At 32.9% G+C, this 14,741-nt stretch overlaps 1 protein-coding gene across 2 annotated transcripts in view; it reads left to right on the forward strand.

The window, feature by feature from the left end:
• The window catches only part of LOC124365114 (putative dipeptidase TSTA_079200), an 81,429-nt gene that overhangs the window by 17,764 nt on the left and 48,924 nt on the right, over nucleotides 1-14,741 (forward strand). For both annotated transcript variants that reach the window (XM_046821059.1, XM_046821058.1), the window contains exon 2: nucleotides 12,844-13,612. In XM_046821059.1, the coding sequence (XP_046677015.1) occupies nucleotides 12,844-13,612 (769 nt within the window). The remainder of the gene's footprint in view (nucleotides 1-12,843; nucleotides 13,613-14,741) is intronic.

Consider the following 14,741-nt stretch of genomic DNA (forward strand, 5'->3'; position numbering starts at 1 on the left):
GATGAATATTTATTATATTCTTGCTTTTTTTGTTCTGCTAGGATAAGTATTTTATAAATAGCAGTTAGTCCTATAAAAACCTTGGCGCTACTTCCGGAGTGACCGGATATTGAGGATGGGTAATGTTAGGGTTTAAAGTTTTTCGGCCATTTATCGAAATCCATGAGGAAGACTTTGGGCACTAATCTCAAAGTCATGTCCCCCGGAAGAAGGGGAGGCCAGCTCTGAACCAGCTTCTCCAGTCAAAGCAGGCAGGGGGTGGTACACCCATGCTGAGTCTAGCAAGAACCTCTAATACTTAAAGAACGAACCCCACCAACTCCAACAGTCATCTCCCGCAGTAGACTAGACCTATCGAACTACTCATGCATCTCAGAATCTCGACATTTAAAGTTAGTGATGTGCCGCTCCTGGATATTCATATGGTTTTCCAGCTTGAAGTGACACATCAGGTTTTGCTGTCTCCAGTCGTAGGTTCAACTGGAAGTTATACACTAGCCAGAAGTGAACCTAGCTGGGTGTGTAGCACGTTTTAATTGGTTTATCTCTTTAGTTTGATCTCGACAATACCATGTTAATAATTGATAGTTATATTGCTATTATCAATACTTATTATTTTTAGAATTTTCAATTTAAATTAGTGATTTAATAGGTATATCGTGTCGTACCTTGTTATGTCATTTTTTATTACCATTCACTAATTTACTATAGGTTTGTATTCTATTTTTTACTGTATATACTGTTCGTTATCTTGTCGTTTTTACCTATTATATTTCATTTAAAGTTAATTTTTAACTGAGGATGACGTTAAGGGATATCATCATTTCGGCATAGCATCAAACAAAAGATTAAACAGTCGTTTATCTGGAAAACTGTTGTAAAGACAAATTAGTGTATATTACTTTTGAAAAATTATATTCTCGATGAATTATATCGGCTTTACCCTACTTTATTTGACGATGTCCACACCAGCGGTTTTGAGCAAGACTTTTAGGCCTGAACCTATTTCATGAATGCGGTTGTGTTCTTCAGTACACTTTTTATGCACTATAATATGCCCAGAACAGTCTAAGTATACGCATCAAGTATAAGTTATGATTGAGTTTTTTTCATATACTTTATTTTGGTGTTAACTATGACTTGATTGATCTTCACCACATATTGGTTAGTTTTATATGTTTGTGTACACTTGGAGTCCCTATATGTAGAGCGTAGAGATTATTCTCAGAAGTATAAATGTGAAATCGGTTTCAGGATCTTAACTATTGTAGGAGTTATGACCTGTTAAAATCCAACAGATTTCAACCAGCTATAGCTCCTACATTAGTAAAGATATAATAAAAAAAATTTCATAATTTGAGTATTAGGTATAATACAATACTTATTGCCCTGTTTCTTTTAGTTAAATTCTCACTACTTATTATAACTTAACTTTAACTTTGTCTATCATTTAACTATTACTTACCACTTTTACCATTTATACATTATTCTTGATTTATGGAACCATATATCTGAAAAGGAGACTTTGTGTATGGCACATAGAATACATTGGTTTAAATTGAGAGTGAAGATCCATCAAAAGGATCAAACACATTCTCATACTTTTACTTGAAGATTGAACGTACGCATAACAGTATAGATTCATTAATACTAGTAAATTTTCATAATAATCAATTTCATGTATTGATTGTTGGATATTCAATGCTGCAGATACAAATACATGTTGGAAGCCAGCCTCTGCAATGTGTTAGAACATAAAGGCCTAGCAGGATTTCTTAACAGAAGCCAATTCGTCAGCGAAATGGAGGATTAATCTGTCAGAACCCATCTGTATTGGGAATAATTGGTTAAACCCTCAATTGGGGTCAACTAGTAGCTGAATTATTGCAGATCGATGTAGATTTCCAGTTTACTATTACTTTGTTGTATTTTGTATCGTAACAAATATTTATTAAATACACAAACTGTTGTATCAATGGAAAAATTAGGAATAATTCACAGAATTTTTTAAAATCAACAAACTAAGTGTGGTTTAAAGTATTACAAGATAACTTTAAATGACTTTTTTCGACTCAAACAACTTCCCTATTCGTCGGAAAAAAGACCCACCTTCAATGTATTGTGATGACAATATCAAGAGCATCTATAACAATATATTGTACTGGGTTTCATAAATAACACAAATTACAAACCCTAAATTGCCTAAAAATTATTCAGCTCCCAAAGGACTCATTTATACGAACATTCTATGTTATTTGCTAGTTTGAAGTACGCAGTCATGTAATAAAGACATTTAAAAATTATTTATATTTCAACTAAAAACTCCAAAAGGAAAGGGAAGTGATATTTGAAAAAAAATTAACACACTCGTTTTAGGATTTATGCCTTATATGGTTATGTTTGAAATAATTATTAAGATTAGGATACTAACTTTTTACATCTTATATAGATTTCATAGGAGGAAGCGTAGTGAAACCAACTAATGAATAATTTGGCTTACAATAAAAATATTTATTTTAATATAATCGAATTAAGCAGAATGTGCGAAAACTTTGACTCGTATAGTTACAAAATGTGACATGCGGTGTCCTGTATAAATAGAGGAATAGATTGTTTTAGTTTTTTATTTCTTCTTTTATGATATCGGTAGACTAAGAATATATATGTATATAATATATATTAAATATATAATTACGTTTAATAAATATATAATATATGATAATTATGAAAATTGGTATGTATATGCATTTTCCACGGATAAGGTTTATATGATGTGCCCGAAGCGGCCGTGCAAAAGAAAAAGTTTTCAAAGCAAGTGCACATTATAAACTGCAATTACGAGACAGTTACTTATATTAAATCTTGATCAGAAAAGAGGTAAAACCAGCAATGGCATAAAATATACTATGACCGGAGTATCTTACAATAAATATAAACTTTTTAACACATTTTCTTTATTGCGACAACAAAAACGTATATTTCTTTTATAAAGAGTTTATTTTATCTTAGCAAGCTAAGGAATTTAAATATTTGCTATCTGTATATATGAAAATGTATGCTTGACAAAGCGACACTGATCTATAAAAATATGAAAAGATTGTAATAATGGGTTATAAGTACTGATACTTCAAGAGAAAATTTAATTTTCTTTTTTTTTACAAAATAAATATTAGATTTGCAAATAATCTTTACAAGTCAGGGATTTTATACATAACGTAATTTTAAGTTACATTTGTTAGGTAAGCCTAACTGTTCGCAGGTCACCTCGAAACCAGTTTGAGTTGCAGACCTACATATATATAAATCTGATTGTTTTTGTAGTATCGCAGGATATATCAATAACGGTTTCCGTTATGCCGGAAGTAAATAGATCTTTGAAAGGATTTTTTCCTAGAACGTAATAATTGATCAATGCTAAGAATGTAGTTGTTTGAAAGAAATGCCAGTTTTCGATGGCATTGCAATCACTTCCCAACTTTGTGGAAAGGACCGAGAGATGTTAAATCATCATTTTGTGTTTTTTTGAGAATGTAGTGGTAGAGGATTGGAACGCCCTGGCTCGAGCCCATCGACGACTAGTATGGGCTCCAATAATGAATCGGAGTAGTCCGTATCATTGGTCAAAATTAAATTCTTAATTATTACCAGTGAATGTCTCACACAATTTTTGTTTAGGAAGTTTGGGCAGTATTAACATTTTCAGGTGCACGGTAAATTAATATAAGTTAACATCGTGCGTACGACTTTACCTACTTTTATTTTCATGTTATGCCACCTTCTATGTATTCTAAGCTATAAAACTGGGTTATTTTAAATATTAAAACATTAAAGGATATATCGGGTGTTATTAGTTATTATTAAATCTCTATTAAATCCTAGTGAATTATAATAAGCTACTAGTTGTCCAGTGATTAATTACGTGAGTGGTAATGACAATAATTAATATTCATGATGTAAAAACTTAATAGTGAGCTGAAAGCAATCGAAGTATTTGTGAACGATACAATGGTTCATATGAAATAACGTATGTGTGTTTTGAAACGTAATGTACAAACACAATTTAGGAGATACAATCAGAGCCGACTGTTTACACAAAACCAACCATCAACCAGCAAACCGTCAGCAACACTGACATCATCATGAAGGGTTGTGCTGAACGTTGTAATGTGACCAGTCGTTACTGTGCTTGTAGTGGCCATTGGCCTCAGCTGCCGAATGTAACAATATTGTCATTGATATGTTCATCTTTATGTGTGTTCGAGCTGGATTCAATCTTCATACGATAAAATCTTATTTATAATTGAACTGGTAATTGATTAAATAGCTTGTTTAAAATGTCGATTTAAAGTTATATTTCAAGCGTTATAGAGGACATTGTATTGCCTCTCATAAAACACGTACTATACGATACAAAATTATATATTCTCATACAGTGTTTAGCTAAAATAATGGAATAATTTATGTTGTTTTCTATATAATATATATTCTTATTTACGTTTTATAGCTTTGTTAGTTTGTATTTAAAAGTACCTGAATACGGGGGTATTAAATTCCCCGAAATATAGAAGTGAATTTGATTCCTTTGCTTTCTTCTCTTTAACACAGCGATTAGTTTGTATGTGTATATAATATGTATATATAAATACATATATTTTTTACAATACTTTTAGTATATTTCCCTTTAAATGGAGTACTATATATAGTATTAACGATTCATAGTCTAATTATAAATATATTTTCATACTCTCAATGATTGTTATATACTTATTGAATATGACATTTATCATATAGTAAATTTCTAATATGAAACTTTGAAAATATGCGTACATAAACAAATTTCAACTTCTGCTTCCCTTGAATAGCGATTAAATAGACGCGGCTCAGAACAATATATTTCAAGAGCTATTATAAGGACGATGATTGATATTGAAAATGGTTTATTCAACGTCTTGATTCCATCTTATTGCAGTCTATGTGATCTTATATTTTATGAGTGGTATTTAATTTATTGCCAATCACCATTATGCAATTGGAAATGGTGCAATGCACAATAATTAAATAAATGTCAAAATAAACGTAACTGGCGGCTAAGTAAAAGTAACATACATGATAATTTCTAAGAATAGTAATACTTATGGGGTATTTAGTGAGGGGTTGATATCGGCAACACAGGCACGCCACGCGGAGGGACCTTGTTTCTTATCGCGGGTACGCAGGTGCACGTACTACGGAATCTCTTTAAAATATTTAATTACACTTGCTTTTTGTTTCGTAAGTTTAAAATGTTTACGCAAAGATAGTTCAATTACTGTTTTTGTTAGTTAAATTTTTATGAACATTACACGTAACTGTTATAATTGTTCGATCATTATTTGTCAAAAATAGCATTGTTTGATATTCATTATCATGGGAAAATCTTGTTTAAATTTATATTTTTAATTCAGTTTTGAAGAAAAAGAGTAGTTTTCATTTACAGCCAAGTTGTAACGGCAGATCGAGCACGTGTGGCAGGCGTGACGAGATAGGGAGCCCGCTGTGTTTCCAAACTGGCATTACCCCAAGTGAAACGTAAGGGCGCATGTACAAAAAATCAGGCCCGGCCGTGTGTGCCTTCAAACAGTGGCATCAATCGTAGACCTTATTTCACTGTAGTGTTCTTCGGGAGAAATCTCAATCTACAGACTTCTAGCCGGTCCGTAAAAATCGAATAGCAACAGTTTTCATAAGTTTTCTTTGAAGTACTCACCTCGTCAGTGATAGAATAAGTCACCTATGTGTGATTAAAAAAAAGTGAAAATGGTCATCGCATAATATAATTTTCATCCCACCATCCCACAGATAGACGATCCCTTTCTTTGCACAATCAATTTTTCAAAAACCATTTTATTTTAGGGACATAAAATAAGAATATTCGAGAATATAACCTGCTGTGTCATTAAAACACATTTTAGTGAAGTTTTAAAAAGTTATTATATAATTATGTGTAAATGAAATAGGTACTGTAACAGATCCTTTAAAACCGATTGACGCAAAAATGACAATATTTATTTAAAATGAGAAAACTATTATTTCGCCAAAAACTCTTCCTTGCCATGCATACAGGAAGAGGTGGCTTGTAATTATTGAACACCTAATGACGAGAAACACTGTCAAGCAGGGGTTACATGAAGAAAGAATAAATAACCGGCACGCTATTTCGAGGCAATTTACGATAATTATGTGTCCGAAAATTGTTTAGCGGACGATAGCAAATATTTTGATATCCTAATATTCACTGTATGGAAACAGAAGGAACTGCTAATGACTATGAGAATGAATTTGTTATTAATTTATATTTAGAAAACAAGGTTTATTTAACTAAAATTTACATTCTCTGAGAATTTGAGAGTAGAAGGACTATCGGCGAATGAGAGAAGGACGAGCCTTGTGTACATAAATCACTAAAGTGACACAAGAACTACTAATTAGTTTCAGTCTACGTTTACCCTTTCAATTATGGGGTTGCGGCAACTGGAACAATATTGGTCAATAAATCATAATATGATTGCAGTTCTATCAGTGACATATCTGCCAATAATAAAGTACGAGTAAATGCACCAGCAATTGTAATTGTAGATATTTTTTAAAGAATTATTGCGTTATTTGTATATTTTTGTACTTTATGAATAATACAAATTCAAAACTTCTAAAATTAACATTCTAAGCTCTAACACAGTAGTCCGATGCTGGTAACTGCGTTATAAAAGACGCACCGCAAATATTACGGATACTGATTCACGCTTTTAACATGCTTACAAATATGACACAATTATAGCAATAGTGACACACCAAGTTTGGGTACTGAACACAGATCTTACAAGGAATAGACACCTAAGCTGGCTGAGCCTATACTCCACCAATATGCCACCAGTCAAGAATCGACTGTTTCTTCTGATACCAGATCCAACAGGAGTTGCATGGATGTCAAGATCAAGATTATATAAATAAGATTTACATTTATGCTGCACAATCGGGTATATCATAACCTTGCTGTAATTTTGATTAGTAATGAAATGGTGTAGTTTATAATTTTCCCAAATTGAAATTTCCTATTTCAGGGCATAGAGGCTTGCAGAATTTTCCATCGCAATGCAGGTACTCATCGGATAAAAAATATTAACATTCCTCCTTACAGCGGATTAGATGGTCGTGTCTACCAGCATAGCTTTGCTGTAAATTTGTTTAGTAATGTATCTTCCGTCGTATAAGATTCTATTGAACTTTAGCTTATTACGATTTGGTAGGCGTACAGAAAACTCACACACTGTAAATTCTCTTACTACTATAGAATTGCCGGAAAATTTATTTATACAGATTTTATCAATAAATTGCATTCGATGACCAAAGTTAGTGTTAATTTAATAATTCATTTATTGAAGAATTACATAATTCTCGTTAACGGTGTTGTGTTCCTTTAACTAATACCTGTGGTAACGTCAAATACAGGTTACGAGCAGTAGCATGTTCTAGATTAGTGCTCTGTAGGGTTTAACTTAAGCTACTTATAAGTCCGTTCCTCTCCCTAGGGCCAGAGAATGTCTGGGTTTCTGCATCCCTCAGGACAGGGTACTTATAATCCATTATTCTCAGTTCAGTATAACTATATACTATCTTCCTTAATGCAATCTATCTTGACCTTATTAGTTGTATATGTTAGTATCCAAACATTTATTTAACACGCAATACTTTCATTACTAATAATAGACCCTTTAACCTAAAAATAACTGACAGTACTAATATTAAAGCTTTGAACCTAAAAATAACCTACATAATTGGTTTGTTGTCAATAAGATTTTCATACTTCAGCAGTTGAATTAAACTTTTAATATATGAAAAACTAAAACAGAAATGTTTAATTTTCAAGGTTATCAAATTTCCAAAAGAAGTATAGTGGAAGACAATTCTAAAAACTTTGCAGTTGTAATTTGCATTTTATATTTTGCCACGATGCGGACGAAAGGGCTCAAAATGACCGATTTACGAACCTTAGTTTGAACTTAAAAAATCTGAAGGGTAATTTTAAATATAAAAAAATTTTAACATTTAAAACGTTAGCAAGATTTTGATTTTAAAGATATGTGGGATATGTAGAACGGTAGAGGGGTGTAAAAGGAGTTTAATGATAATTATTTGTGTATTGTATATGTAGTAATTATTTAACAAAATGTAGCTTGTTTGTGTTTAGTAAATGTACATCTGTACTAATGAAAACAGTGTATATGTAATATTATACCGCCTACAGAGAGGCCACTGGTAGAGGCAGGATTAAAGCTGACAAACTTGTTCATGCACCTGGGACTGCGACATGCAGAGCAGCGCGGCGGCTTAACGTTTCTATTGGATTTGCCAATACACATCGAGGCTTTTGGTCCAGATAACTTGATTTAGGTGATCTGTCGCTGACAGCTTCCGAGTCCTGAATTAACATGGCAATGTTTCCAGGCGATACAATTCATAGCAGTGACATATTCGTATTGGCGATCTTCTCTAGTTATGCTCTTTAAATATAGATTATTACAACATGTCATATTTACAAAGGTCGATAAAGAAATTTAGTAAACGTGGGCTTATGAAAGAAATGTGCGTTATTTTCTAAGTAACTTAGTCCAAATTTGGTACATGAATAAGGCTTATATAATATGCCGTAGTTAAGTTCTGTATCAAGACTGTTCTTTGGAAATATTTAAAGGGAATGACCGTTTATATATATTTAAGGTTTTTATCTCTGCCATTGCATAAACACTCACCTACATTAACTTTATTAAACAACGTAAATTAGTTTTAATTGTGATAAATGCATAACTGCCACAACAGGTCCAACAATTACTTCCTTACAACATTTTGAACAATATAACATCACAAATCTGAGTTAACACGAATTACCCAAACTTATTCAAAAGGATGTTTCAGGATGGCTAAGGCGCAAATTTGTAATTTGCAACACGTTTGTCTCTATATCGCTCGACTAGAACCAACGATAAATTTACAAATCAGTTCGGGACAACTACTCTGATCTATGTAATAAATCTGTTATGATTAAATGTTAAGTCATATATGTAAATAGTTATTACTAAGCTGTTAATAAAAAGACGCTTACAAATCTTAGATTATAAAGAAGAATTTGTGTTCTAATAAGGATTTGATACAACGCAATGTTTCAAGATATCTACCGTTACCATTTTGAAATGTATAAAATAAAATAGTAGTATTATGGGTGAATTTATTAACTACCGTAATTTGTAAAGAACTCAAGCAAAACTCGGTATAAAACAAGGAAGTTGTTTAAAGTTCGCGGACAAAGAAGTTATTCATTGTAAACTTTGTCTCCACACAGCAACAGGCAAAGAAATCTTATAACAATTTAAGCAGTGACAAATTTTCCGTAGTATACATTCAAATATTACATTATTAATGACACTGTGAAATGTATCAAGATAGAATAATCATAATTTTTCTAACGGTTCCACCAGGAGAAATGATTTGATTTATGAATAAGATTTTTTTAGATATATTGTATAAAATGAACGGAAATGTTGTAAAGACTTTTATGTTAATTGTGAGGAATAAGTAACAAAAGTTAATATACAGTGTTGGAATAAAAGCGTACAAATTTTGCTTGAATTCAGCTAAAATAATTTGATAGGCAAAAACTGGTTTGTTAGTTTAGTTTTTACATACTCTAACGCTGTACCAATTTTCTTACCATGTTATATTTTCGAGGATGTTACATTGCTATTTATGAAAGACTGAAACTTGTGCACATAAACTAAATAAATATTGTTATGTAAATCTGTATAAAACAGTAAAATAAATACAATGCCATAACCGTTAAAAATTATGAAATTAACTAAAAAAACTAAAAAATATAATGACAATATTTTAGAGTCATAGATTAAGACGCTTTGTGCCTGTTATATTCGTAGAAAAAATTCAGTAAACCCTAAGAGAGCTTGAAAGAAACCAGCTGTATTTAATGTGAAATTCCATAAATGTATGAATTAAACTGGAATTAGAATATTGGGTTCTTATTTGTTTATAAAGTGACCTATGATAGAGATGCATAAGCAATATATTTGCTGTTGTAAATCAACATTAATATCACCATGTTACAGAGGAAACAATGCTGTTGTTGACTTTGTTCTTGTCGCAATAAACAGAGGTTTCAGCTCAGTTTACCGTTGATTGCTTGACATTAAAATTTGTTTACATAAACACAGCGCTATGAAAATTTATGATAGCCATTGTTACCAACTTAAAAACATAAAATGTTGACAAAACGACAACTGTAATGGTGTTTTAGAGGAACTATGAAAGCAAAATATTTACCATTGGCATGTCAAATGTTTATCCATTTGTATAATGCATGTGTAGACTCTAATAATGGATTAAAATGTTTCTTCACAGAATTTCATTAAAATAAATCTATAATAGTGTAAAAACATGTAGTGGTGTCTTTCAGTGTGTTTGTGAGTGTTTGGATGTGTCTTTGTGTGTATTATCAAGTATGTAAAATCTACTACTGCATACAGGGACTTTTTACATGGAACTTTTACATGACATTATTAAGGTCCCTGGATAGGCTTATTCCTATTTAAAATATCCCTCCACACTACGCCTTACTGTTGTTTAAAACTCTTTTTTGGATTAATCAGCAAATACAAAATATTGTTTTTATCACATACCAGTCACGAATAATAAGTATAGTAATTTGTACACATTTAAACTAATAGTACATTTTCGTTGTTATTCGTCCATCAAAATCAATTACAATTTATAAGTGTCACGTTATGTGCAAGATTTTCTTTGTCTTCGTTTGTTTTTATTTGGATTGTATTCAACTACAGTAAAATCATTTATTACATCATAAGTGTGTTAACATAAAATATGATTACTTCAACTTGTTTCTATTAGACCCAGGATTTCTTTACTTTAGTCTATATTATTTCAATCTTTAAGTTAATTTTTGAGCTATTCAATAAAATATTATGAAACCTCACAAGTACTTAAGAAGAAGGCACAATTTCACTCTATGACTTCAGAGTCCCATGCACTTCAATCAAGAGATTCAAATATCTTTCAGCTACTATCTTTTATCTCAGGATTGTTAGGAATGTAATGTAAAAAGAATATATTCATTGTGTATCTGTTATTCAAAATGTAATTGCTTGCGGAGCCACGGATAAATAATGGTATTGTATAACACTATTAAGTCATGTTTTCTGTCTTAATATATTAGTCGCAGCATTCCCTAGTTTTTATTAGATCAACTATTTATTTAAAATATAGGTTTGAATTAAGTTCTGACTTCTAGGAGTTCAAATGTTTTAAATATTAAAACTTCACAGCGTTTCTAAAGAATTCCTACTGTGGATATACTGTGGTTTGGTCATTTTTAGCATTTAATGGATTATAAATAGTTAGAATGTAATAAATATAAAATATTAAGATATAAATTTTAATCTACGATTATTATTTGATGTTATAGTAAAAATACATGACTTATTGTCACTACAACATGGATTTATCAACAGATGTAAAGAGTGATGGTGTTTATTTTGTTTATCTTCATAACATAATTTTACATCTTATATCTTGAGTTTATGCCTAAGAACTTATGTCACCATGAGGGTTACTCTCAGATATTACGTTTTAAATTCAAATCGATCCAAAACATATTTTACCAATAAAAGCAAAATATTTAGATACTTCGCCCTGCTGCGAGGTATTCGCTTGTAAAGGTAAATAGAAAGGCTCACAACAGTATCGTGATTAAATCCTATAATGGTCTCTTAAAGTTCTCCCATTATGAGCAAATTAGCTTTACTGCAGTATATGTTTGGGCTTTTGTATTAAAATTAAAATGACAGGTCAATAAATCCGTGTATTTTCTTAAGTAAATCTAAAAAATAATTACGGCTAATCAAATTTCTTTATTTTGACCTAACTCAACTAAATACCTGAAAACTCTTTATACTCAGTAGCAATTACTTTAAAGAAATGAACTATGTTAATGTTTTTTTGGTACAAGTATACGTAATAGCTTTAGCTATTTCGTTATGAAATATGACAACGGACGTTTGGTAGTCTTTTCATGAATTACAGTTTTAAAATTAGAATTGCCTATTTTAAGACTAAATGATAAATTAAAAATAAACACAGCAATAGGAAATTATATAAATCTAATTGCAATTATATTTTGGACAGTGATGGCTTATAAAAATTTAAAATAATCTAAAATAAAGATTTTAAACCGCAAATACTAGATATACTTCAAGAAATGCTTTGGCCCACAAGCAATACAGAGCAGCAGAGAATCTGTCTACCAAAGATGTCACTGTTGTTGATTACTGTCCCAGTAATGCCAACGCGGGTCATTAATAATGTCACCAACAATGACCATTGATTTTATGTCCGCCAATTGTACTGTCAGAATAGGTCGTCATAGCGAGGCGTGGTGTGTTGTCAGAGCCTACCAAGCCTATCAATATTAAATTAACAGTTTTAATTTTTAGCAGAATACATACCAGAATATTAGATTGCGAAAATATCAACTGTAGTTATTTTCAAGCTATATTTACATTTGTAGATTGAGCGGTAAGGAAGCTCGTGTTGGCTTCGTACTATGATATGCTGATCTTGGAGATTCAGGATAGGGATTGTCATGCATATACATGTATGGATCCGCTAACGTGATTATGCTTCAGTGGCCTAATTGGGATTCTGTCGAAACAGGCATCTAGACGTTTAAAGGAACATTGATATAAGTGATGTATCTAGTAGTGTACATTCTGCTGTTATGTGTAGGGTTGTGATGCGTGGCTACGATGACTATCCAGTGGAGCAAGAAACCGTGTTCGACTCTAGGCCGCCGTTCCGCAGCCCCCAGGAGGCCTACTACAAGCGCCCCCACCGCCCGCGGCGGTACAGCGCAGGGGCAGACACCACGCGGCAGATCTACCGCACCTTCAGTGACGACCAGAAGATGCTGATACACGCCGCGATGCCGGGTGTCCCTGGGGAGTTGTACGCCTGCCCGGACACGAGGTGCTACGGCTCCACCCCCAGGAGATCGCGCCGGCTCTGTCCCGACGAGTGTGTCGGCGTCTACGACCCCGGAGAAATGTCCGTGTGTTGTTGTGAGGACGAGTGGTACACCAGAGGCGGTCAGCCCACCGTGTACTTCGCGAGTGACATCCCACCGTGTCCACCCGCGCCGGCAGTCAGTAATCCCGCGCTGTACCGGGAAGTCCTGACCCCCACGCATCCTTACCCTCAGACTCCCACACGTCCTTACAGGGAACAGGCTCACACCCCCACGCGATCCCATTACCGTGACTCCCAGGTTCAGACTCCGACCAGAACCCATCACCTGTACAGAGATCGATCGGTCAGCCGCAGTTCCAGCCGCGAGCTCAAGATGAACGGCCACGGCAGCGCCCCCTACAGCCAGAGGGGCCGCCGGGAGGACACAGACTCTGAGGAGGATATCGTGAGCGCCGCGGGGCCCCTGGCCGCCGAGTGCCGCTGTGCCTGCGACCACATCATTAACGGCAGCTACCGTCAGCTTAAAGAGGTAATTTAGAACTAGAAAAGACGATGAAAAATACATTGAGGTGGCATAAAATAATATTCACACTCACATTTCCACACAGTACTGTTACAGATCTTTAGGACTTCAATATCTGTTTCTCAAAATAGGCCCGGAGGAGCCTCTTAGGGGGGTGGCCAGCTTCATCCGCACATTCTGAAGATGACTCCTACCGGTACTGTCCTACGGTAAAGTCAAGGTTTATGCCTATTCCAGAGGTTCGTTTCAATAATGATATTTCCATATTAAACTTTGATATACTCAGCTGCGAATTATGATTTCAAATTCTTTAGCATTTATCTATCTACCTCTTTAAGCTTTCAGATCTTCTTTCAAACTATTTATTGGTATTTTGCAGCTTTATAGTTCAAGAGCTACTTAAACAATCTAGCATCACTACCAGTGCCAGCTTTACCTGCAAACATCACGTTTGTACGATTAATTAGAATATAAAGCTTATTAACTCGTGCTTTATTTGTTGTGCTTTATAATAACTTTATTATATAACTGATGGGATGTTAAAATTGTTCTCAGCTACGTTTTATTGATTTATTGTTAGTGAATTGTAAACAGAAGATTCTTTGTATATAAATTAAATAGTTTAAAAATTATATTCATGAGAATAATAAATTAATGTTTAACTAATATTTAAACTATTCCCATAACTATGTTCCCATTTCATTATGCTGTACATTTTAAATTTTGATGATTAATGTTTTGTTTACTTTATTGCTATTGGTTATTTTTAGTATATATATATATATATATATATATATATATATATATATATATATATATAAGTAGAATGAATATGCCGATTCTAGACCACTTTCGGAGCCAACAGTAAATCAATGGAAAATACTGTTTAAAGGACAATAAACGAATCTGTAAATCACGAATGAAAAATAACCGAATCTATAGCTGTTTGCTTCTACTTTCTTAAGCTGTTTTAATGTAAAATTTCCTTAGAATCAATGTAAAATATATTGGAAATGTTGTCAAATCTGCTAAGAATAAACGAAAAATCTTCGAAATCTTAATAAAATTTAATCAATTTAAAAGTTTTTTACTAAAAACATACTTTAATAAAAAAACTTTTCCACTAAATAGCAAA

This window comes from Homalodisca vitripennis, chromosome 6, assembly GCF_021130785.1.
Source record: "Homalodisca vitripennis isolate AUS2020 chromosome 6, UT_GWSS_2.1, whole genome shotgun sequence".
Classification (NCBI taxonomy): Eukaryota; Metazoa; Arthropoda; class Insecta; order Hemiptera; family Cicadellidae; genus Homalodisca; species Homalodisca vitripennis.